Below are 25,427 nucleotides of genomic sequence, written 5' to 3' on the forward strand. Positions count from 1 at the left end.
AGGGTTTTGCTTCTATCCACTTGGTGAAGTAGTCGATGGCTACCACTAGGAACTGAACATTTCCTGCTGCTGTAGGAAATGGGCCTGTCACATCGATGGCCCACTTCTGAAATGGCCATGCAGAGGTGACTGGAACAAATTCATTCTTCGGGCGATGCGTGTTGGGTGCGTAGAGCTGACAAGACCTGCACTTTCTGATGTATGCCAGCGCATCTGTATGCATCCCCGGCCAAAAGTATCCCGCGTTGTTTAGCTTAGCTACAACAGCGCGTGGACCTGCGTGTACTCACAGATGCCTTCGTGTACTTCCCTTAGGAGGTAGTCAGCATCTTGGTTGTCCACACATCTTAAGAGTGGGCCAAGAAAGTTACGTCTGTAAAGGATGTCATCGATGAGTTGATAATTCAGTGCTTTACAGCGTAGTTTCTTGCCTGTGATTTTGACTCTGGTAGTGTACCTGCCGCAAGGTAATTTATTATTGGTGTCATCCACGTTTCTGTGCCGGTTTGGATGACACAAATTTCCTTGTGCGGGACCGAAGGTGCCTCGAGGAGTTCAATGCGGATGTCCTTTCCCAAGTGGGTGAAGGCTAATGATGCAAGCATGCTTAACGCATCCGCAGATTTGTTTTCACTACGCTTGACATGTATGACTTTGCAATCGTTAAAATCGCGCATAAGGGTTTTTGCTTGTGCGAGGTACAGGGCCATTGTGTCGTTCACGGCCGTGTACGTCCCATTGATTTGGTTGGCTACTAACATGAAATCCACGTGGGCTTCCAAGTGTTTCACTCCCATCTTACGCGCAATTCTCAGCCCGGCCAAGAATGCTTCATACTCGGCTTCGTTATTCGTACTTGGAAAATCCAGTCGAATAGCGTAAGTGTATTCTTGGCCTGCCGGGTTGGTTAGTTTCAGCCCTGCGCCTGAACCCTCGTTACTGGCTGCTCCATCAGTGTAGAGTCGCCAGACATCATTGATGTCCTGTGCTGGAGAGGATTGAGCCTCTTCCTGGCACTCTTTTTCCCGCGATGCAGGCACTTCCGCAATAAAGTCGGCCAAAACCTGGCCTTTTATGGCTGGTCTTGGCTTATACTTTATCGCGTATTCCCCCAACTCAATTGCCCATTTGGCTAGGCGTCCCGATAACTCGGGTTTGCGTAGAACGTTTGCAAGTTTGAAGTTGGAGAGAATGGTGATTGGGTGACCCTGAAAATATCGTCTTAACCTTCGTGAAGCGTGTATAAGTGCTAAGACTAATTTTTCGAGGGTAGAGTACCGGGTTTCTACGTCTGTTAGGATACGGCTGACATAATAGATTGGCATCTGGATCTTTTTCCGTTCAACTAGCAGGACCGCCCCGGTTGCTCTATCTGTTGCGGAAAGGTATAGGATTAACTCTTCCCCCGCTTTTGGTGCTGTGAGCGTTGGGAGTTCGATCAAGCGTGACCGAATCTCCTGAAAAGCTGCTTCCGCTTCTGGTGTCCAGCGGAAGTGCGTTTTCTTTAAACAGTTTCTCAACGTTGACACGAAAGGAAACGACTTATCCGCGTGGTTTGCCAAAAAGCGATTAAGTGCGACTAGTCGTCCATTCAGTGTCTGAGCCTGTTTGATGGTAGTAGGTGATTCCATTTTGATAATGGCTTCGACCTTTTCAGGGTTCGCTCTGAAGCCATCTTTAGTGACGATGACCCCCAAGAACTTCCCTTCTTCCATTCCAAAGGCACACTTGCTCGGGTTGAGCTTCATGTTTATCTTCCTGAGCGTGTTGAAAGTTTCTTCGATGTCTTTCAACATCGCTTCTGCGTCAGGGCTTTTGATGACCAAGTCATCCATGTAGACTTCCAAGTTCCTCCCAATTTGGGCATGAAACTGGTTGTCCATCAGGCGTTGGTATGTGGACCCGGCATTCTTAAGTCCAAATGGCATCATTTGGTAACAAAATGTGCCATCGGGCGTCCGAAAAGCGGTTTTGTCCTGATCATCAACGGCCATGTGGATTTGATGGTATCCCTTATACGCATCCAGGAAGCATTTAAGGCGAAACGGTGCTAACGAATCCACCTTAAGATCAATTTCGGGTAACGGATAACAATCTTTGGGGCATGCTTTGTTTAAGTCCTTGAAATCTATGCACATGCGCTATTGTTTGTTATTCTTCGGTACCATAACGGGATTTGCAACCCATGTTTGATATCTGCTAACGCGTACGATGCCTGCGTCAAGGAGTTCCTTGACTTGGGTTCTACACGCGTTAGTTTGTTCTGGCCCCATTACTCTGCGCTTTTGTACGACTGGCGTAACAGCCGGATTGCACTTGAGCTTATGCTCTGCCTTACTTCGGGGTACACCAGTCATGTCAGCTGGTGTCCACGCGAAGATGTCAGCGTTTTTCTTTAGTAAGCGTTTGAGTAAGGTGCGTGTGGGATCAACAACTGTTGGGCCAATGGTAACGGCCTGGTCAGGGTATTTGCCGTTGAAGGCCCATCTTTCCGGTTCGGTGATGGTTGGTTTAGCCATCTTTGGTTTGGGTTTAGATGAGACAGATGCGATGCATACCTGGGGAATGCCGGTGATCGTCGCTACACCCTCAGCTGTTGGCCATCCCATCATGCCGTGGACTGAGGATACCACGGCGTTGAATCTTGCCATCCCGTCTCTTCCAAAGAGAATGTCGTATGTGTGGTGTGGCTTCCTCATCACGACAAAATCCACGTCTTCTGTGCGTGAGTGATTCCCGTCCGTAAGAGTGACGGGGAAAGATAGGATACCCAGGGGGGTGTTTGTGCTGCCGTCGAACCCTTCCATCGAGGCGTAGATCGTTTCCAGGCGTTCCTTGTCTTCGTCATCTAGCTTGTCGAAGAACTGCCTGTACATCACCGTTGACGAGGCGCCGTTGTCAGCAAGAGTGCGAGAAGTGATGTAGTGCCCCAGCTGGCTTTTGATGACGATAGGGCCTTCTTTGCTGGGTCCTCCTGGCACTCGCGGGAAGCGCACCTCAGCTTCCTTCCACGCGCATGGTTCTGTCGCTCGCCTTTTTCTTCCTCTGATGTTGCCATGAACCATGTTGATGCTGATGTCAACGGGCTTTCGTCCGTTGCCTCTGTACCGGTTATCATTCCTTCCTCCCTTCTTGATTGATGCCACAAGGTGTGCAAGTCTTCCATCCTTGACGAATGTTTCAACAATATCCTTCAAGGATGTACACTCCTCCGTACTATGACCTTTTGTCCCGTGGAAGTCACAGGATTTGCTTTGATCCGCATTAGGTCGCTGCCGGATCATTGGAGCTTTTGGCCATGGTAGTTTTTCGGTGGCAAATATCTCCGTGACGCTTTTGGTGAGTGGCGTCCACCGGTGTTTTCGGCTTGAAGGGTGTGTGTTATCTCTTCCGCCAACAAGAGGGTGAGAGCTGGATGAGGTGTCAAAGTTTACCCTTGACTGCCAAATACCTAGCTTCCTCTTTTTGTTCTGCCGGGCGATCCGAACATTGTTTTCTCTAGTCCTTTGCGTGTAGAGGTGTGTACTCTGGGGAAGATCCCTTCCCAGTTGCTTCTCCGTCTCGGCAAAGCGCTTGGCCGCCGTCATGATGGCATCCCATGTGGATGGCATGCCGTCCTTACCCGTCAATGTGCGGATAAGCTCTGGGTATTCGGCGCCCTGGATGAAAGCGGCGCGAACAAGATCTTCACTTATGTTGCCCAGACTTAGCTTTTTGGAGTTGAAGCGAGTGATGAAGTCTAGTAAAGATTCATCCTCCTCTCTAACGCAGTTGAGGATCGTCCACTGTTCTTCAGTATATTTCCTCTGTTGGCTGAAGTGTTGGCTGAACTTGTTCTGAAAGTCCGCCCAATCATAGATGTGGTGGACCGGTAAACGATCGAACCATGCCCTGGCCGCTCCAACCAGAGTCATCTGGAACATATAACACCACGTGGGTTCCGTCCAGTTACTGACGGTTGCCCCCGCAATGAATCTGTTCAAGTGGTCGTCTGGGTCGGATAGACCATCATAAGTGCCGATGTTGGACATTTGTTTGGCACTTCTCTAGGCGATTGCTTCCGCAATGTCCCTTGCAAACTTAGACTTTCCTGCATTTGCAGCAGTTGGTCTAAAGGTTTTGGAGAAGTCACGCGGGTTTCTCCCGGCGTTCGTTGGTTTAAAGGTTTCTCCAAAATTCCTTGTCGGTTGGAAGTCCGTTTCCTTACGCTTCCCTTTTGCCTTACGGCGAGGGTTTGCGTCGGTATCGGATTCTTCCCGCTCATCATCTGAGTACTCGCACTCACTGTTCATGTTGAGATGTTGGCGAGTACAGCCGAATTCGTCAGCCTGTTGAAGTGAACGCAAGCGTTCATCCAACTCAGCTTGGAACTCTTTCTGACGTGCTTCGGCCCACGCCTTAACTTGATCTAGTGTTTGGTGAGGGACCCTCGTCCGTTTCTCCAACTGGGCATCAGTGAACCCAGTGAAATATTGTTTACTGCACTTGTCCCGGCTTGGGTAACCGGGGTAGTGTTCGTAAAATTTGAATAACCTCCGGTGTTCCCCCCAGTTGCTGGGGTTGTGGTTACCGGGGTTTCTTGGTCACTTACTGGCTTTGGGGCCGGAGTAACGTTAACCATTTCTTCAGAAATTTTGAAAAGACTAAGAATTAGTTCTAGCTTTTATGCACGGATGGCGCCAATGAAGAAACACTAAGTGACCCTGGGCAGATTACGGATAATCTGGGGGTTAAGTAATGTTTCCCTCGAGGATGAGGTCCAGCAAAGAAGGCTGTTCTTCAGGTGACCTGCAAAACAGACACCGTAAGCTCGTCACTGAGAAGGGGGGGGGTTCCTCCTTGTGACCACCCTCCGGCGTGAGAATCAGACTAGATTGCTCTGAATATAAGTGTATATTAAGAGATTGCTAGAGAAGATAGGATAATGAGATATCAGATGATGTCCTTACCATTCCAAGGTGTTGGAGTATTTATAGCCGAAGGTAGGTTTCCTAGAAGGTACAGCCGGCTGAATAGTATTCCTGTTCTACCAACAGTGGGCTACGCACAAGCCATGCTGGTTGGTGGATAGGCTGCGGCCGACAGTGACAAGGTCGGCTGTATACTGTTCCTTTACTGCCGGCTATGCACTGTTCCACCAACTGTAGGCTGCGCACGTCCCATAGTAAGGGTTGGTGAGTAGGCAGCGGCTAATAGTGACAAACAGTACTAGAGGGTGCTCCTCCTCGTACTGTTGTCGGTGAGCTGTCACCCTGTGATTGGTTCATGGGCTGTTCTGGTCAGATCGTCTGTTTTGCCCATACCTTGGTAGGTATAGTACAAAAGATCTTCCAGAAGCATACGGACTGGCTCATTTGGGAAGGAGTATTCCCGCCTTGCTCATTCCTTCAGGTGACTACTGAAGTAGCAAGAGTTAGTGCCTTGTGCGTGTAGCCTTGCTATCAGTGCGGGTAGCCTTCCCTGATGGCTTGTATCCGCAACTGCGGGAACAAGCGGGGTACTTCACCATTGGGAGGCTTTCCCTGCGGGTACAGCTGGCGTACTGCGCGTAAGGTCTTCTCTGAGCATGGTGGGTCCTGCGGAAGCAGTTGGTCGTTGCGCAGACGTCCCTGTTCAAGGTGAGTCTTGCGGGTCCAACTGGGCTCTGCTGGGACCTACCTCTTCAGGAATGGAAGAAAACAGCAGAAACCGCGATATCTTCAAACGGCTCGTCTTCTTTGGCTATAGAGAAACTTGTTAACATGATCATCAACCTATGAGTTAAGTACTGGTTTGAACTATTATATGTGAGTATTTTTTTGTTGGTAATTACATATATGGTTTATAGTTGTGGTTCCAATAATAAGTTTGGCAATTAAGTTGGTTATTTTTGTATTTCATTTGGTGCATGCTATGATTATGATTATGATTATTATGTATATTTCAGAACTCAAAAGTGAGTTGTAGTGTAATTCTAAATTCTTGATGTATAATAATATGAATATTATTGTTTTAAATTTAGTCAGTAATTGTCATTTGAATTATGTTGGTATATTTTAAATTGATTATAAAAGGCTGATCACTGTGGTTTGAATAAATGTTAAATTGTGGTCAAAATTGTACTACTAGACTTTGTTGTTCAACGTCCAATTGAGTGGTAGCTCTTGACGACTTATAGTTGTGGTTCAATAGTAAGTTTGGTGATTTTGTATTCATTTGATTGGTGCATGCTATGATTGTGATCGTGTGTATTTTAGAAGTGAGTGGTAGTGTAATTCTAAATCAAAATTATTGATTTATCATATTATGAATAATATAATTTCTATATAAGTAATTCTCTTTTGAATTCCCGAGTTCATTTATAAAAAAAAATCAAAGAAAATAAAATTTTCTTTTCTTATCTTTTCTTTTGTTATCTATTTTTTTTTTAATTTTCTTTCCTTCCTAATCTTCAAATTTGAAAGATATAAAAAAAATTTTATTTTACTTATCATTTTCTCTCTTTTCTCCTCCTTTTTTTTTCTTCAAATAAAACTCGAGAACACTTCTTTAAATATTTATTTTTTTTTCTTCCTTAAATAAAACTCGAGAATACTTTATCGTGTGAATAAATGTTAAAGTGTGGTCAATATTGTAATACTAACTTTTTTGTTCAACGACCAATTGAGTGGCTCTTGAGTCTTGACGACTTATCTTGCCATTTTTAGATATGAGGGCCTTTGGTTGGCTTTAACTTTATCAAAATTTTTTTAATTTTTTTTTAAAGTGAACTTCTAATCCTTGTTGTATGTGAGACTTGCATCTAATATCTCTCATTCTCAAACCTAGGTGTTTTAAATGATTTTGCCTTTGTAAATGAACCACCATCCCATTGGTTATAACTTTATCAATTCACATAACATATTTTAAAAAAAAAAAAAGAGTGTGACTGAATGTGATACATTATTTTTAAAATTTTATGATCGAATTGGCTTTAAAATATTTCTTAAGAGGAGGTTGCAGGTCGAAAACGAGTTTTAAGATAGAAGGAAAATTAACACAAGAACTCAAGATTTATAATGATTCGTGTGGGAGTGATCTTGATAGTGATCACCTTTTTTTATCTTTCCACTAGTAATGATGGCCATCGCTCAATTTTTTTTCTTTAAATAGTAACAACTTTATATTATAGAAAAAGATCCAATTATAATAGAGAGGTAAATAAGTGGGCAACAAGCTGAGCCGTCACCCTCTTTTAAATGGCAAAACTTGATCCTACTGAAAACAAAGTTATAGTTCTTTGGCGTCGATATTGTGCACGACCCGTAGAACTCTTTTAAGAAACGTAATATAAGTAGTTGTTTGAATATAGGTTTTTCAATGGGAAAATTACCAAAATAGATATTATAGGTATTGACTTTTCCGGAATAGACATTTTTTTTCAACCAGCAAGTCTCATAAACATTAACTCTCAACCAATCAAAGACAAGTATTTCAAAGATGCCGACTAAGAAGGCTAGCGGCTTAGCCGGCGCCCCCGGCATTGAAACCCACGAAATTCTACATGTGTCTAAAGTCTAGACGTGACACTAGCTGATAGGTCCACATTAGTTTTACTTCCAGTTTGCCCAAGACACAGGCTGATATAGCTTAGCCGGCGGCTCAAAAGAATTATTATTTTCATGGCTAAGTAGAATATATTGGTTGAGCCGAAGATACAAGCTGAGTTGTAGTATTGATGTAGGTGAATGCCATCAAATGCCTTCAAGTATTCATGTTGTTAAAAGGAGAAATTGGTGAATGCTCCCAACATGATTATCCCCGACTGGACTCTACTATTTGAATTGATGTGTGTGATGCAAACTACTTTGCAGTTGGGGCGATTTTGAGCCAAAGAAAAGATAAGCACTTTCACCTGGTTTACTATGCAAGTAAGACATTGAATGAACTTTAGAGAACTACTAAGAAAGAACTCCTTGTTTTGGTCTTGGCATTTGATAAATTTTGGTCTAATCTTGTTATGCCCAAAGACCACCATGTCGCCCTTTGTTATTTTTTTAGTAACAAAATGTAAAGCCGAGATTGATACGTTGGTTGCTTTGCCGCAAGAGTTTCATATAGAAATTTGTGATAAGAAAAGGGTCGAGAATGTCGCAGTGGACCATCGAGAAAAGAAACTGCCTCGTTGTGTCTGGGACGCCTAACCCTCATATGACTACATAGCATCTACTAGTTAGAAACATGTTAGGACATGTTTTGATTTTAATTATGTACCCCTAGCAAAGAGTTTAGATATGCAAGTTGTTTATGTTTTGGTAGATGACAAAATTGATCAATTTATTGCATATATAACTTAAAGAAACACACTAACGGGCAAAATTGATCACTTGATTGCAAATTATACATGATGTAACACATTAACAAGATTTGAGTTGACCATTGTTCAACCATCATTAGTCAGGTAATACTAATTAACAGCTTACATACTAGGCTAGTATACTGAGGTTTTTCAAAACAATGTAATATTGCTTCTAACAACATGATTCTCATCATCTGTTTAGAGTTTACCAAATCCAAGCCGTGTCAAACCCGTATCAAAATTTACCCTTGTTGACATGTACCCGTTTTAGCCCGCCCATTGTGCCACTGATTAAGTCCATTTTACTTGATTGTGCATGCTAATTTACAGCAAAATTTACTTCTATTCGCACACAACATGCCGAAAATCATTAATAAATCACATAAACTTATAACTATTGGCACAAAAACTAAACAAAAGCCAACTTACATTATGTCATGCCGGTAATATGCTGCTAGGAACTCTTCAAATCAGCCAACAAAATGCATTCAAACAGACAAAAGAAGCTATAAAACTAAATAGATTATTTTTGCAACTTGATAACCATACAAAATACACAACTCTATGCCAACTGTCAAAAAAAGGGAAACTAAAAACAAACTGATATTAAAAAAGATTAATATAAGATTAAAAACAGAACCCGTTCAACTTAAATGGGCATTGTACACTTTTTTTGCGAGTGCCCAAGCATGTGGCACCGACCACATTGCACAATTCGCTTCGGTCGTTTCAAACTCTCGATTCTAAGAACCTTCTTTTTGGGCCGACCCGGTGGCCTGCGTGTTTTAGGTGGCCGAATTACCAAATCGCCCTTCGCACCCTCATTAACATCTTTCCAAAGGCTTTTATCAGGAACCGGATATATCATTTGTGAATATATTTCCCGATAACTCTCAACTTTAAAACAATGATCAGCAAACACATGCGCGTTTTTCCCACTAGATATTAACGCAGCTGCAGCGTGTGCACACGGAAGCCCATATAACTGCCACCTTCTACACGAACACACTCGACTTCTTATATCAACAATATTTGTTCTTTCGGTTGAAACAACCTCAAACTCAACTTCATTCGCGCGCAACACTTGGTAACACCGCGCATCCGCGACCGCTTCCAGAATCTTCGTTTCAGCCGACGGGACCACAATCGAGTTCCACATCATACCCATGTTTTGCCTCGTTTCAAACCACGAACTCAACTGATGACGAATATGTTCCATCAGTTGAACAATCGGGAGTTCGTGACCTTCTAGAGCCCAATTATACAAAACCTCAGTGATCCCTAACGTGAAATGACCATAACGGACACCCTCAAAATAAGCAACAGCCCAAAGCTGAGGTGGAAATTCTTGAATCCATAATATTACATCTTGCGAAACCTCCAACATTTCGTTTATTTTCGTTTCGAACTCAACTGGTGTAAGTGCATACACTGCACTCCAAAATATGTTAACTAGTTTAGAGTTCTTAAACGTGTCACGAAAGTTTTCACTCACGTACCGTAAACAAAACCCGTGAAATGCACTCGGAAAGTGCGTCTCAACCGCCTCCACCATGCCACGCTGGCGTTCAGATAATATCGTAAGCCTAGGCATGTTATCAGTATTCACACCGATAAGTTTTCTTAACTCCGACATAAACCACATCCAATTTTCATCACTTTCAACATCAACTACCGCAAAAGCTAACGGAAACAAACCGTCATCGGCATCGATAGCGGAAGCACATATTAAAGTACCTAAATACTTCCCCTTCAAATGAGCTCTATCAATCTCCAAAAGCGGTCTACAAGCATTCAAGAAACCAACAATCGACGCGCGATACGATATAAAAAGACGTTGAAAACAGTTATCTTGACCTGTAGCAAAAACCGTCGCTACACTTCCCGGATTATTCTTTTTAACCTGTTCACAATAATCCGGCAACAACCGGTACCCTTCTTCAAACGTACCATGTAACGCAGCCATGCTCCGTTCTTTACCACGCCACGCTTGCATATACGACACCGCAACACCATGCTGATCACGAATATCTTGCAATATCTCCTTCGGCTTATACTGCGGATTATCCCGAATCCTCGACTCGACTGACCTCGCGACCCAACCCACCGAAGCCTGCTGATGATGCAAGTTCCTAACGCCTTCACACGTGTGTTCCGAATGAAGCGTCCGTATTGAAAAAGTAGGAACATTTGGGCATTTCGCAACATGAACACGCCACGGGCAGCCTTCTTTCGAGCATTTAGCAATGAACCGACTACGATCCGATTTTACTATTCGAAGATCAAAGTGTAAAGCTATGGCTATGTCTTTTAAAGCTCGTCTACATGTTTCGACATCTGGAAACTCTTGGCCTATGACTAACCCATGATTAGTTAAATCTATTGAATCTACCAAATCTTGATGGAGCTGAAGGTGATGATTATGATGGTGATGATGTTGTTCAGTTAAATTGGCAAGTGGGTGTTGGGTAAAATGGGTTAAATTGTCATCAGCCATAGTGAATTGATGATAACTGTCTCTCAGGTTTGTTAAAGTTTCAATCTTGATTCAAAGGTTTAGATGATATTTTAGTGAAATTAAATGGAGAGATTTATTTACCTTGGAATATGCAGGTGTGGATCTGTTGAGGATTGATTGTGTGAAGAAAAGAAATTGGATTGAAGCTGCAATGAATAATAATAATAATAATAATAATAATAAGGCTGAGGGGTGTGGGGGGCGCGAGAGGGGGCGCGAGTGGGGGCGCCAGCCAATAATATTGTGACGTGTGGCAGAGAGAGAAAGTTGATAAGATAGGTGTTGGTAGTGGTGCTCGCGCCCCGGGACATGGTGTGGTGGGGGCGCGAGAGGGGGCGCGAGCGGTTTTTTTTTTTTATTATTTTTTAAATGTAATAAAAAAACGTATTATTAAAAAAACTCAAAAATTATTTAAAAAATCACACATTTTTTTGAAAATTCATATAATAAAAAAAAACATACTAAAAATTAAACAAACAATAATATTTAATAATAAAACTAATCTAATACAAGATCCTCTGGTCGCCTCGCCCACAAATGTTCAACCAACTCATGTCGAAGATCCCCGTGTATCTCACGGCTCTTGATATTTGCTATGTTATGAAGTTTTTGTTGATCACTGATTGTGGACGGTTGTGGCGGAATGTCACCTTGGTAGTTTTGGCATATAGCTTTGCCCTCGTCTTCTAACGTCATGTTGTGTAGGATAAGACACGTGTAGACGACGTCCATTATCCTCTCCCGAGTCCAATAACGTATCGGGTTCGCCAGAACATAATATTGTTTTTTTATAGCTCCAAAAGCTCTTTCAATATCTTTTCTAGCCGACTCTTGCTTCTTCGTAAAATACTTCCGTTTGTCGGCGACTGGATCTGTAAAAGCTTGAACTAACACAGCCCATTCGTTGTAAATACCATCGACCAGATAGTACCCGTACTTGAAGAGTTCTTAATTTGCAACAAAAGATTGAGGTGGTTCAACCCCGTCGATAAGGTCGTTGATCAAATGTGACTGATCGATAACATTAAGGTCGTTATTTGACCCAGCAACACCAAAAAAAACATGTCAAAACCAAAGATCCTGTGACACCGCCGCCTCAAGTATGAGGGTCGGCCCTTCATGATCACCACGGTGGAACTGACCTCGCCAGGCCGTTGGACACATAGCCCATCCAACATTCGTACAATCGATGCTACCTAGCATCCCAGGAAAACCATGTTTTTCTGCGTGCACCTCATATATGCGTTGGATGTCATACGTTGTAGGTTTACGCAGATATCTCCGAGCGTAAGTCGATATGACTCCTACGTACAATATATATTAAAAAATGTAATAAATATTTAATAAAAAGTAAAATTAATGTTTTTTACCTTGGCAGAAAAAATGAAGGGATTCACGTGCAACCCTTTTCGACATCTGTAAATACTCATCCAAAGCGTCCGACGAGATGCCGTACGCTAGTTGACGGATAGCAGCCGTGCATTTTTGAAGAGGGGTAAAACCGGGAAGACCCCTAGCATCCTCCCTTTGTTGGAAAAAGGGATACCGTGCCTCTAAATCACTCGCTATACGCGTGAACAATTGCCTGCTCATTCGAAAACGAGTTCGAAAATCCGACTCCGCGTATACCGGTTGAGGGCTAAAATAATGCATCATCAAAGTATCGTTAGCACCCGATCGATCACGATCACGAGGTGGTGCTCTAACCCTCGGGAGTCGGGGTTGATGGGCTTGATTTTGCAAGAGATTTACCACGGTTGCGGTCAAAACTCCCCCTACATGAAGAAGCAAATCATCCTCTTCGGAGGAGTCGGAATCAGACGAGTACGACGACATTATTTTTAAAAAAAAAAATGGGACGATGGGTTGTTTGGAGATTGAAGTTGTGTTTGATATGGTAAAAATGGGTTGATTTAGGGGTATTATATAGGATTTTGTAAAGGTTTTTTTAAAAAAGTTTGAAAGAAATGGGTAATATATAGGAAGTGTTGTATAAAGAAATGGGTAAGTTTGGTGTTTTTTGAAGTTGTGTTAAAGTGTTGTATAAAATGGGTAATATATAGGAGTAGAAAATTTTTTTTTTTAAATAATTAAGAGCCAACGGCTCATTTTAGCTTTCAAACGGCTATTTTCACCATTCCCCATGCCCTAAAATCCTCTTTTTTTGTGGTGGTGTTTTGAGCCCTAAAATCCTCTTTTTTTTTTCTGAAAATCTGCGAAGTGATGAGAGCCTCACTCCGGGCCCATGTTTTCCTGTGTGGTGTAAATGCTTTGGGTTGTAAAAGGACCATTTTGTCTTTGTTTTGTTAGTTAAGACCATATAGTGATTTCTTAAGGGTGATTTGATTATGGGGATCTATAAATTAGGGTGGTTGTTTCATAAAGACCGAGTTAGTAAGATTGCTATAAAGAAAAGCATTCTTAACATCAAGTTGATGTCGCGTAAGAGTGAGAGAAGGTATAATTCAAACAGTTGAGGCTTTCACAAGCAGACTGACTAAACGTAGGAGAATAATCAAGACCAAGAACTTGTGTAAAGCCTTGAGCAACAGGTCTAGTCGTGAATCTATCAATAGAGCCATCTGAATGAAGTTTAGTGTGAAGCACCCACTTTAACCCAATAACATTTCCATCTACACTAGATCCCAAGTGTTATTGATAACAACTAGTGCGGTTGTTTGGCGAAAAATTTAAAACCTATAGGCTATTTAAGAGCAAACAATACACTATGGAGAGGATGATCGGGCGGGTTGGTATATTCAACGGAATGTTTAGGTTTGAAAGTACCAACCTTGGATTGTGTAGTCATATAGATCATACAAATGGTTAAGAAATTCTAAACCACTATCGCTTTTGAATACTTTCTTTCAATGTAACCTAAGTTTGAACAAACTTCACAAAAAAAAACCTTCAATATTTTTGCAAACTTATACCTAATTTTTAATGGATAAAACCAACAAATTGGGGAAATCATCAATAAAAATAGCTTAATAACAATTACCATCATATTAGGCAACACGGGATAGGGACAGGTGAGAAGATTGTTTGGTATTCGATTCAAATGGGAATTAATTACTTTAAAGAGTTAACATGCAGAAGAAATAGTTGGTTTAGGTTACAAAGATGTAAGAAACATATGACTTGAATTATTTTAAGAAAAATTACATCAAAATAAACGTGTCAAAGTTAAAAAAAGCTAAAAGAGATGATCTTGTTTGTGTCACAAAAGCTTGTTGACCAAATCAAGGATATAAAGACCATATTCATGTTTTTCATGAGCCAATGAGGGCGTCCTGAATGAAGAAAATATCACAAAACATATGAATATCAACCAGAAGATCATGAGTCAATTTGATAATAAATATAATATTTTTGTGAGACGTCAAACAACTAAAGCATCACGAAGATGGATGCTTTTGGAAACAATATAAGTACCTATGTGGGTGATAGGAGGGTCATATCATCTCCAAAGGAAACCTATTATTTTCCTTGACATGGGACATCTGTATCCAAATTTTCCAGTAATAGATTCATATGAGACGTAGCCCGGGAATCAACATGCCAATCTAGTGTGCATGAATTAACTTTACATAGTGCCTGAAACGCTGGCACAAGGTTAGCATCATGAGATGAATCGTTCTACGCAAGGAAGGCGAAATTAGGTCACGTGTTGGCTTAGTGACCACTAATCCAATAAAGCTACAAATGTGGCAACAATGGCCATTGCCTTTACATCCAAACTAACAATAACCCTGATTGCTTGGCTGACCACGAGGTCAAGAAGATGAGGGTTGAGTATAGGCGTTAAAGGCGGCCGATGGGGTGGATGTTCCATGTAAGTAACCAGGTGAGATCTCAAAGTGCAGGCAAAGGATGAACAACCCGTTGAGCAATAGCAAAAGTTTCAAAACCGGGTCCTAGATCATATAAAAACTAATGAAACTATGGGTTCATCAACAATAAGGATAAGCAAATGGTACCGGGTACTTTCGGTACGAATTGAGTATCCACTTTTCTAAATTCAAGATCGATACCGGTACTTTACCAACTTTTTGGCTTTGGTACAGTTTCAATACCAGTACCCATTTCCGAAGATTTTCAATACCGTTATAGATACCGATCTCATTCTTAATCAACAATATAATTAAATTCTTTTTTTAAGACCAAGTGTTATGGTGGAGTGAGGGTGCCACACTGCCACTCCCCACCATTTAACACCCATTCAAACCATAACACACCCATTAATCCTTCCTAGGCACCAAAATATACCCCTCCCTCACACGTGGCCCGCAAGCCAATGCACTAATGCCCAAGAAGGCTTACTTTTGGGAAATTCACCCTCATTTCAACCGATTAGTATTTTTAATCTTGGTTAACTGACCCCTTGATTACCTTTATTTGCTTTAAACTGTTAATTAAAGTTAATTACCTGCGTGACACTTTAACTAATTAAACCATAGCAAATAATCTAATCGTGAAAGAAAAATGGAAAATATAAAACCTTAAAAAAAAGGAAAAATAGAAACCCAAAAACCCTTCACATGAGATTGAAGTCGATGAGGTTATTATCGATGTCGCCGATATAACTAAACAAACCCCTTCTCAACTCCTCCACTTGCTTCTTCACTTCACTTCACTTCACTTCAATCACCATAATCCAACCCCAATTCTCTGCATATTATGGATAATCTATCACTTTACGCTTCTTCTCACAAACCAATTATTGGTTTCAAATCCAACCCACAAACCGAATCTATAATATCCACCAAACCCTCGTTCTGCACCTTCAAAACTCCCAAAAGAACCAAACCCACAACTCCAATTTCAGCTTTTTCTCGCCGTCATGACTCAACCCCACAAACATTTGACAAATCAATCGGTGAATCTTGAACACCCTTGTATAAAGTTTCAATATTTAATCGATCTTTACATGATTTACTTATTTAAAGTTGCAATTTTGATGCTAACGTGTTTATAGGGAAAGATGGGTTTGCTAAGATTTCAAATTCAAGTAATTAGCATACATCATCAGTTGGCACAGCTCAACCAATTGCAGTGTCACCTCCACCTTCTCAAGTGTAATTATTGTTATTATTATTATTTTAATTATTGAGTTATTGTTTAAATGGTTATTGATTTTGGTTGTGATTGTAGAGGTTCTCCTTTGTTTTGGGTGGGAGTTGGTGTTGCATTATCAGCAGCTTTTTCATGGGTGAGTAACTGAGTATGATGTTAAGTTTTCTTTTTTCAAGAATTAGTGCAATTCAGGCCGTTTACTTATGAACAGGTTGATTTTAGCTATGTTTGGGTTGAAAGTTGCTATCTTTTTGGATTTATAAAGAACTTTCTAAACCATTTTATTTAAACTAAATCGATTGTTGTTGAGGTAATTTAGTTTTTATAATTATAGTTTGTCACGAAAATCATATATAAAGAAAAGTTTGGATTTTTGGGCAAAAAGTGTTTGGTTAACTAGTAGAAAGTTGCTCAGTTTTTTTAACTCATAAAAACTTTCTAAACCATTTTATTCAAAATTAATGGATTATTATTGAAGTAACATAATTTTTGTAATTATAGTTTGCCACACTCATTATATATGTATAAAGCTTAAATTTTTTGGGCAAAACGTGTTTCGGGTCAGCCCATTTGATTATGAATGAGCTGATTCGGGTTATGTTTTATTTTAATGGGTTAAGAGGAAACGAGTAGAAAAGTTGCTCAATTTTTTCATCTCATAAAGGATTTTCTAAAACATTTTGTTGAAGTTAAATAAATTATTATTGAAGTGATAATAATTTGTAATTATAGTCTGCCAAACTAATTATATATAAAAAGTTGAGTTTTTAGAAAAAAAGTGTTTAGGCTCAACCATTGGATTATGAATGGGCTGATTCGGGTTTTGTTTGACCTCTTAGTGGGTCAAAACGAAACGAGTCGAAAGCTGCTCTCTTGTTTTTAACTCATAAAAAACTTTCTGAACAATTTTATTCTAAATAACTAGATTATTGTTGAAGTAATATAAGTTTTTCTAATTATAGTTGTCACGCTAGTTTTATATAAAAAGCTTGATTTTTAGGCAAAAAATGTTTCGGGTCAACGCGTTTGATTACGAATATGTTGCTTCAGGTTATGCTTTACCTCTTAACTCATAAAGAACCTCCTAAATCATTTTATACAAAATAAATGGATTGTAGTTGATGTATATTTTATCTTGTAATTAAAGTTTGTCAAGCTAATTCAATATCTAAAAGGTTTGAATTTTTGGGCAAAAGTGTTATGGATCAACCCGCTTGTTTCAATTCGTACCAAAAGCTACTTGTTTTGACCCATTCTGCCAACTCTTGGGTTATAAGATTCACGCCCCTACTAAACTCTAATTATACTATGTTAATATGAAAAATCTGTTTGTTTCTTACTTTTTTTATTAGTAAAGACGACAATTTTGACCCATTTACCTTTAAATGGGTTGATTCGGGTTATCTTTGACCTCTGAATGGGTCAACAGGAAATGGGTCAAAAGTTAACCGCTTTTTGTAACCATGAAGAATCTTCTAATCCATATTATTTAACCTAAATAGATTATTATTGAAGTATATTCTGCAATTATAGTTTGTCAAACTAATTATACATTAAAAAGTTTGAATTTTTAGGCAAAAAGTGTCTCGTGTCAAGCCATTTGATTGTAAAACGGCTGGTTTGGGTTATGTTTTACCTTTAAATGGGTTGAAAGTTATCACTTTTTCTGACTCATAAAAAACTTTATTAAACCATTTTATTCCAAATAAATAAATTATTTTTGCAGTAATATAATTGCATATAAAAAGTGTTTACGTGTTTTGGGTCAACTTACGTTTTGACCCATTTTGCCACCTTTACTTATTAGATTAACGTTTTCTACTATGTTTGACCAATGTTTATGTTTTGAATTGCAGGCGGCTTCATACATAAAGGTAATTTTCTGGTTGCAATTACTTATTTACCCTTTCTTTTAGCGTAATATTTTTTTATAATAGTATTTTAAGGATTTTTGTTATATGTTTGACTTTTTAGAAATATGCTATGCAACAAGCTTTTAAGACCATGATGGGACAAATGGACACACAAAATAACCAGTTTGCTAATGCTGGCTTTTCTCCGGGATCACCTTTTCCATTTCCGCCGCCCGCTGCACCAGGCTCACCACCTGCATCCCCTTTTCCATTTCCAGCTGCCACGCCAGCACCACGCTCAGCTGCCACGTCAGCTCCACCATCCGCTGCCACGTCAACACCTGCTTCTCAACGCACGGTGACTGTAGATGTACCTCCTCCTCCTAAAACAGAGGCACCACCCGCACCTGCAAATGCTGAGAATGAGTTTGAATCACCTAAGGAGCCTAAGAAATCGGGTAAGGGGTGAATCTGGTCGACCCATTTGCCTGTTTTTTATAATTTTATAAATAGTGAAATGAATGTGATACTTACGATTACATTAACTTTTGCGAGACATTAGGACAGAGTCTAGGGTGTGAATCTCTGACACTACACGAACCTAACATAAATATCATGGGTTTGGGTTGATTATAAACAAGTTCGGGTTAAATGGGCCAGGTCATTTTCGTGTCAACCCACGAATATGCATGTCGTGTCGGGTTGGACCCGCCGTCCACGAGCAGAGTCTGTTTAGCACCCTTTGATAAATGCAATTATCCAATTTTTATACTTATACTAAATTTATAACCATTTTTTCAGCTTTCATTGACGTGTCTCCCGAGGAAACATTGAAAACGAGCTTTGAAAAGCCTGAAGAATCGACCGACAAAGAATCCCCAAAAGATTCTCAATTTGCAGATCAAGTAAGAATTTTTTTTTTTTGATATAATATGCTTCAATTTAATATCTTATTTTATATAAATATTGATTGTTTTTGTATTTAATGAAGGCTTCCCAAAATGGGTCTGCCTTTAAACCGACAGATAGTTCGTTCGAGGGGGCTTCATCCACAGGTGACCCAAAATCTTGATATTCTTTTCTTTCTATTGTTTAAGCATATTATGAAATTTATGTGTCATTATTGTGATGTTTTAAAATAGAGGCTAATTTAGTTTTATTTAATAATGTAAAGGCACAAAAGAACCGGTTATGTCTGTTGAAGCTTTGGAGAAGATGATGGAAGATCCAACCGTACAAAAGATGGTCTATCCGTAAGTTTGGATATTAAAATTATTATTAATGGTCACAATTATTAGTTTTTTAGTGTTTTTGGATAATTGATTTTGATTATCTGATTAAGAGTCAAAAAAGTAGTTTCTGATAAATATTTCATACCAGATGCAACAAAAAGAAAGAATATAAAAGAGTTGTGAGAATTACACACTGAGTGTAACTTTCCAGCTTAAAGGGCACGTCTTGTCATTTTTGTATTACATAAAGGACACAATTTGTTATTTACTTGATAAAATAGTGAAAAAAATTATGATTTTTAAAAAAAAATTTAGATTAATATTGATTTTGATTCTCTGATTATGTTGAGTTGAACAATTAGTGTCTGATAATTAGTTTAATACTGGATGCAACAAAAAGAAAGAAAATAAAAGATTAGTGAGCATTACAGATTTTGTTCTTTAAGGGGTAAGGCTAAAACGGTCATTTCATAGAACTGACCCCAGAAGTTAACTTTTTTTAGGACATAAAGCATGATAACTTATCAAAACAAAGGACACTCAGTGTAATTTTCCAGCTTAAAGGGCACGTTTGTAATTTTGGTAATCCTTAGGACAAAATTTTGTAATTTACTCTTGATAATATTTAAAAAAAAATCTGTTTTTTAAAATGTTTAGATGGTAATTTCTTCAAAACTATTAAAAATAGTTCATAAAAATGTTGTTTAAAAAGAAATAAATTGTATTTTGTTTTCAGTTTATACTTCAATTTTATCAAAGAATGTTTTTTAGTCATTTTATTTACTAAATTGTAAGTTCTTTTCAGCTATCTTCCGGAAGAAATGAGGAACCCTACCTCCTTCAAATGTCGGTATCTTTTTCTATATTTCTGTAATTTCAAATAAATATATTTCTCAATAAAAGAAGATAAAATCTTAAAAACCATGGTATTTATTTTTAAATCAGGGATGCTCCAAAATCCGCAATACCGTCAACAATTGCAGGAAATGTTGTAAGTTTTCCATTTAACTTTTAACATGTCCCATCTTAATATTAATTTATGTTTTTAATTTAATTATAATAATCTGGTTTTATATTATTTTGTTTAGAAATAGCATGGGCGGAAGCCCCGAATGGGATAACCGTATGATGGATTCATTAAAAAATTTTGATATTAGCAGTCCCGAGGTCAAGCAGCAATTCGGTAATTTTTCACAAAAGTATTATAAGTGATTAATGTGACAAACATGTTTTACTAACAATATATTTATTAAAGTAATTAGATATGAGAAATTGTGATAAGAGATCAAGTTAAATTATGTTATTTAATAAATTGCTACATATACAAATATATTATAAGATCTTATTTGTTTATATATGTATTTTTTTTTGTTGAAGATCAAATCGGACTTACCCCGGAAGAAGTGATATCTAAAATCATGGCGAATCCCGAGGTTGCCATGTCTTTTCAAAATCCTAGAGTTCAAGCCACTATCATGGATGTATGTTTGCACACGCACTTATTATTATTATTATTATTATTATTATTGAGTATTAATATTTTGATGTTATTCTTGCAGTGTTCTCAAAACCCTATGAGCATCATCAAGTACCAAAACGACAAGGAGGTAAGCTCGTAAAACCAATGTGTTACATACACAAAAATCGTATGTATTTTTGTGATTTAAAGATGATGCGTTAAAGATCATACCCGTTTTTAGTTTTTTGATAATTTAGTGAACGGGTAAAATGAGCAACAGAATGGTAGTCTTATTATAAATTGTATGCAATAAGGACATGAAATTTTAAGTATTTGAATGGGTTATATGTGATATTTTGCAAATTTTCAGAGGTATATACTAAATTGCCCCAAACCGTATATATTAGTATATGCTTTTAAAGATTATGCATTAAAAGTGATCATAATGCATTGTTTATTTTTCTAACATTTCAGGTTATGGATGTGTTCAACAAGATATCAGAACTCTTTCCCGGAGTGACGGGTGCACCTTGATCATGTTTTAAGCTCTTTTTTCCGACTAGTTAGGATGTTTTTGTCCTACTGCAACCGAGTGAGCTTAAAGCTGCTGAAGAAAATCACTTTAGTCATAGTTGATCATATGAGTTTGGCTTCAGGAGACTGTAATTTAGCTATTATTATTTTGTTCGGGTTAACCGAGTTTGGTGTATTTTATGAAAGTTATTTTACACATTATTTTTGGTGTTTGGATGTTAGGATACCCTTGTTCACAATAATCTGGTTATTAAGAGGGACTTGTCTTTTTGTTGCATTTTTGCCATTTATTATTTCCTATTTAGTTGCTTCCTATTGCAAAATGCATCTTTTTTAAATACAAGAATTGTAAGTAATTTCTCCATGAGATTTTGAGGGGTAGTTAAGTAACTTCACCATTAGGGACTTGTGTTACATGTCGCTTGTTAACACAACCAAGTTAATAACGTATTCAAAAAATCGATCATGGAAAAGTCATTGCAATAGAAAAAAAACGATGTTTGTTAATTTACTAGTTAAATCTTTTATCTAAAGTTTGAAAAATATATGTAGATACACAAACAATTCATACGTAATCGTATGCTACCAACGCCAGTGTATGAATCCATTGAGCTATGTGCAGTTGTCCAAAATCATAGGTTAAATTCACAGCGTTTTCTAAGTTTTCATATTTTAAGATCATTACATTTTTATTTTTTTCCACGTTTTAATAATGCGTCCAAGGGTCATCATCATCATCATCATCATCGTCGTACTCAGTATATCCCACCAATAGCAAAGCTATGGTAGGGTCTGAGGAGGGTAAGATGTAGACAGCCTTACTTCTACCCTATAGGGATAGAGAGACTGCTTCCGGTGAGAAGGGTCATACAGCTTATATGTGCATAATGCAGTGAGTGTGAATCCAGTGAACCTTGGTCAAAATGCAAACCCTCATGAATCATGAATTTATCATCTCATCCTAAAACCTCATTTGTGTAATAGTCCCAAAGATGCCATCATTCGACATTTCACATTGTTGCTAGGCCTGGAGCCGGACTTTATTTCACCACCTCACAATATAAACTTATTGAACACAGTAATTTAATTGCGGGCTAACATATAAACCATTTGTATCTAGTTTTTTAATTTTTTAAATAAATTGTTCTACACTTCACATAAATTAAAATTTTGCCATACAACTTGCATAACACTTTAAGTTGCTTGACGAAGATTGAACACCAATGATAGATTGTGATTGACCGCGAGACGCCCACCAAGAGGTTTGTGAGAGATTAGGGAGTGTTTTTACATTTTGATATTCTAAACACGTTTTAAGTGTTATGATTGAACCAACAAAACCATCGATACAACATACGGAATATAAAAACACCAAAACCGGTCAAAAATACATACCCTAAGGGCGCGTTCGTTTCACGGAATGGAATGGAATTGAAATTGGAATTTGCATAGGAATTGGAATTTAAAGGAAATGGAATTGGAATTTAAACATTCCCAAAGGAATGGAAAATGCTGGAATTGGAATCCAATTCCATCTAACGTGTTTGGTTGGCCAATGAGTCGGAGGCAATCACTTTGACCCACTCTACCAACGACCCACAACGTTTTTGGAAGATCTGGCCCGCTGATGATCCGAACCGCTTCCACCCGACCCGGCCCGCTTTCGTTTTTTTCGTTAATTTTTCCAGTTTCATTCCGGTTCGTTTTTTTTCTTCAGTTGGTTTGTTTATTGGGTTTTGTTCCGGCTCGGTTTCAATTTTTTTGGGTCGTTTAGGTTGGTTTTTCGTTTTCTGTTTTCTTCGAGTTCATTTTTTTCTTTTTTTTTGTTCAGTTTTTTGGGTTTCAGCCCGTTTCGGTTTTTTTGGTTCATTTTAGTCGTTTTTTTCTATTTCTGTTTGGTTCAAGCTCTTTTTTTTTTTTTTTTGCTTATTTTGTTCAGTTTTTTTGTTTTGTGTTTGGATCAAGTTCATTTTTTTTGCTTATCTTGTTCAGTTTCTTGTGTTTCGGATCGTTTCGGTTTTTTTGGTTCGTTTATGTTGTTTTTTTTTGTTTCTGTTTGGTTCAACTTCGTTTTTTTTTTGCTTATTTTGTTCAATTTTGGGGTTTCGGCCCGTTTCGTTTTTTGGTTCGTTATGTTTTGGTTTCTGTTTGGTTCAAGTTCGTTTTTTTGCTTATTTTGTTCATTTTTTTTGGGTTTCGGCCTGTGTCGGTTTTTTTTAGTATTTAGGTTGTTTTTTCGGTTTCTGTTTGGTTCAAGTTTGTTTTTTTGCTTATTTTATTCAGTTTTTTGGGTTTCGGCCCATGTTGGTTTTTTTTTGTTCGTTTTTATCGGTTTTTGTTTGGTTCAAGTTCGTTTTTTTTGCTTATTTTGTTCATTTTCTTGGGTTTCGGCCCGTTTTGTTTTTTTTGGTTCGATTATGATGTTTTTTTCGGTTTATGTTTGGTTCAAGTTCGTTTTTTTGCTTATTTTTATTCAGTTTTTTCGGTTTCGACCCGTTTCGGTTTTTTGGTTCGTTTATGTCGTTTTTTTGTTTCATTTCCGTTCGGGTTTAATTTTTTGTTTCGTTTTGTTCGTTTCTTCGTTTCCCTTTTTTGTTTCATTTTAGTCGGTTTACTCGGTACGGTTTAACTTTTATTTTGGTTAGTTTTTTTTTGTTCGGTTTATGTTTTTTTCTATTTCATTTTGGTTAGTTCAGTTTCGTTTCATTTCGGTTTCTATTCTTTGTTTCGTTTTGGTCCATGAAATGCCCGGGCCGTCGGCGGACCGGGTCGGGTTGAGCCGAACTGACCCTGGTGTCAAACCGAACACAAACTGACGCGGAACTGAATGCGAGTTGACCCGGAGCACTAGCTGAAAGCGCTAAGACTTGAAGCGTCGACCTGAATGTGAACACACCCGAAATGTCGACCCGAACGCGACCATGTTAGTCGCCCAATTGAAGATTCCATTTGAATTCTTTCACATGATGGAAAGATTTAGAATCCCTTTGTTTAAAGGAATTTGAAGGAATTGAATTCCAATTCCAATTTCAATTCCTTGTCAACCGAACACATCAAAATGGAATTAAGATTCCAATTTCAACAAAACAAACACGCCATGTCATGGGATTTTAATTCCAATTCCTTTGAATTCCCACGAATTCTGTGAAACGAACGCGCCCTAAGTTTCCAATGAAAACGTTTAGTTAAACTCACAGTACAAACCGTTTCTCAAATAACCGATTACTTGCTGGTTTCTAGCAAGAAATATACAAACAAATTCTCTTTAACTCTTGGCTTGAGTTGGTTTCTAACCAACCAAATAGGTTCCTGTCACACCCCGACCAAAGGCGACGGAACATGCCGGGGTGCAACGTGATTGGACAAATACACAAGACACTATATAAAGTGACAATATTTATTTAACTCATTTTATTTCAACAAATCAAATAAACAACACGTCTCGTCCACACAAACAAGTTGAATACAAGTAGCAATTATATTGTTCGTTTTACTAATATCCTAATAGTCTTGTAACGTTTTCATCAAGTCCTCGAGTCAACAAAAGTCAAACCTGTAACATTTCATAAAATAAAGTTTGTCAACACAAAGGTTGGTGAGCAATTCATAAGTTTGAGCATATAAGTATATAGCAATAAAAAACCACAAAACTTGTATACAAAACAATAAATAAAAGCAACAACTTGGATAAATTGACAATCGCTAATAGTTTTACGTTATCGCCACCTAGCTACAAGGGGTTGCCAGGTAGTATAGGATTTTATAGTTATCGTTAATTGCATTACGTTAACGACACCTTGCTACAAGGGGATGCCAAGTAGTCTAGGATTTATAGTTCCACCATCCAAAAGCGATAAACACATAGACAAATAAGCATAGAACACCAAATCGAACAATTATTCAAGTAAGGTATACAATCACGTTTGTGGGTTTAAGATGCAAGTAATTAAAGCAATTAGTTTAATAAGTATGAGATGTCACCCCAAAACGAAAGATGGAAAAAGGGGTATGAAAGTACTCACCTCGATTGATGAATTGAGAAACTAATAAGTGATCGACAAATAGAAAGCTTGTAAACGAAACGAAAGAATCCGACTTGAAACGATAAACACCTTAGCTAAAATAAATAATGTAATATATATTAATGAACTTGAAACCATAATGAAACTATATTGGAAACATTGGACAAGAAGGTTCGGTTGTAAATCGGATTATCGGTTAATTTATTAATGGTTAGGGACTCGTACTTAATTGACAATTAAAATAAAATAATATTATTTTATTGGGCTTTTAAATAACTAAACCAATATTAAATAAAAACGAGACATGTTCAAATCAAGAGTTCGGTTTTATAAAAATGAATTGCTAATAAAGTTTATAATAATATTATTAATGACAATGATAGTAATGATAATGATAATTCAAAAAAAAAGATATG

General features: G+C 38.2%; 1 protein-coding gene and 1 pseudogene across 2 annotated transcripts; one reads left to right on the forward strand and one right to left on the reverse strand.

Moving 5' to 3' along the window:
• Nucleotides 1–8,823: 8,823 nt before the first annotated feature.
• Nucleotides 8,824–11,006, reverse strand: LOC143554214 (uncharacterized). The gene has a single exon (XM_077044035.1). It carries the CDS (start codon nucleotides 10,812–10,814, stop codon nucleotides 8,967–8,969), a length of 1,848 nt encoding a protein of 615 aa, XP_076900150.1. The 5' UTR covers nucleotides 10,815–11,006; the 3' UTR covers nucleotides 8,824–8,966.
• Nucleotides 11,007–15,347: 4,341 nt separating this feature from the next.
• LOC143554215 (protein TIC 40, chloroplastic-like) lies at nucleotides 15,348–21,152 on the forward strand (annotated as a pseudogene). The gene is made up of 14 exons (XR_013138962.1): nucleotides 15,348–15,714; nucleotides 15,814–15,913; nucleotides 15,990–16,047; nucleotides 17,768–17,785; nucleotides 17,886–18,222; nucleotides 18,566–18,669; nucleotides 18,756–18,819; nucleotides 18,939–19,017; nucleotides 19,802–19,842; nucleotides 19,942–19,987; nucleotides 20,085–20,179; nucleotides 20,374–20,477; nucleotides 20,556–20,603; nucleotides 20,930–21,152. The product of XR_013138962.1 is annotated as a protein TIC 40, chloroplastic-like (transcript).
• The last annotated feature ends 4,275 nt before the right edge of the window (nucleotides 21,153–25,427 follow it).

Source organism: Bidens hawaiensis, unplaced genomic scaffold, assembly GCF_021521415.1.
Source record: "Bidens hawaiensis isolate Kalapana, Puna unplaced genomic scaffold, B.hawaiensis_p1.1 tig00017565_1, whole genome shotgun sequence".
NCBI classification, from domain to species: domain Eukaryota; kingdom Viridiplantae; phylum Streptophyta; class Magnoliopsida; order Asterales; family Asteraceae; genus Bidens; species Bidens hawaiensis.

Coding starts and splice junctions, on each gene's coding strand:
- LOC143554214 (XM_077044035.1), bottom strand. CDS start 10,814: ATGGCTGATGACAATTTAACCCATTTTACCCAACACCCACTTGCCAAT.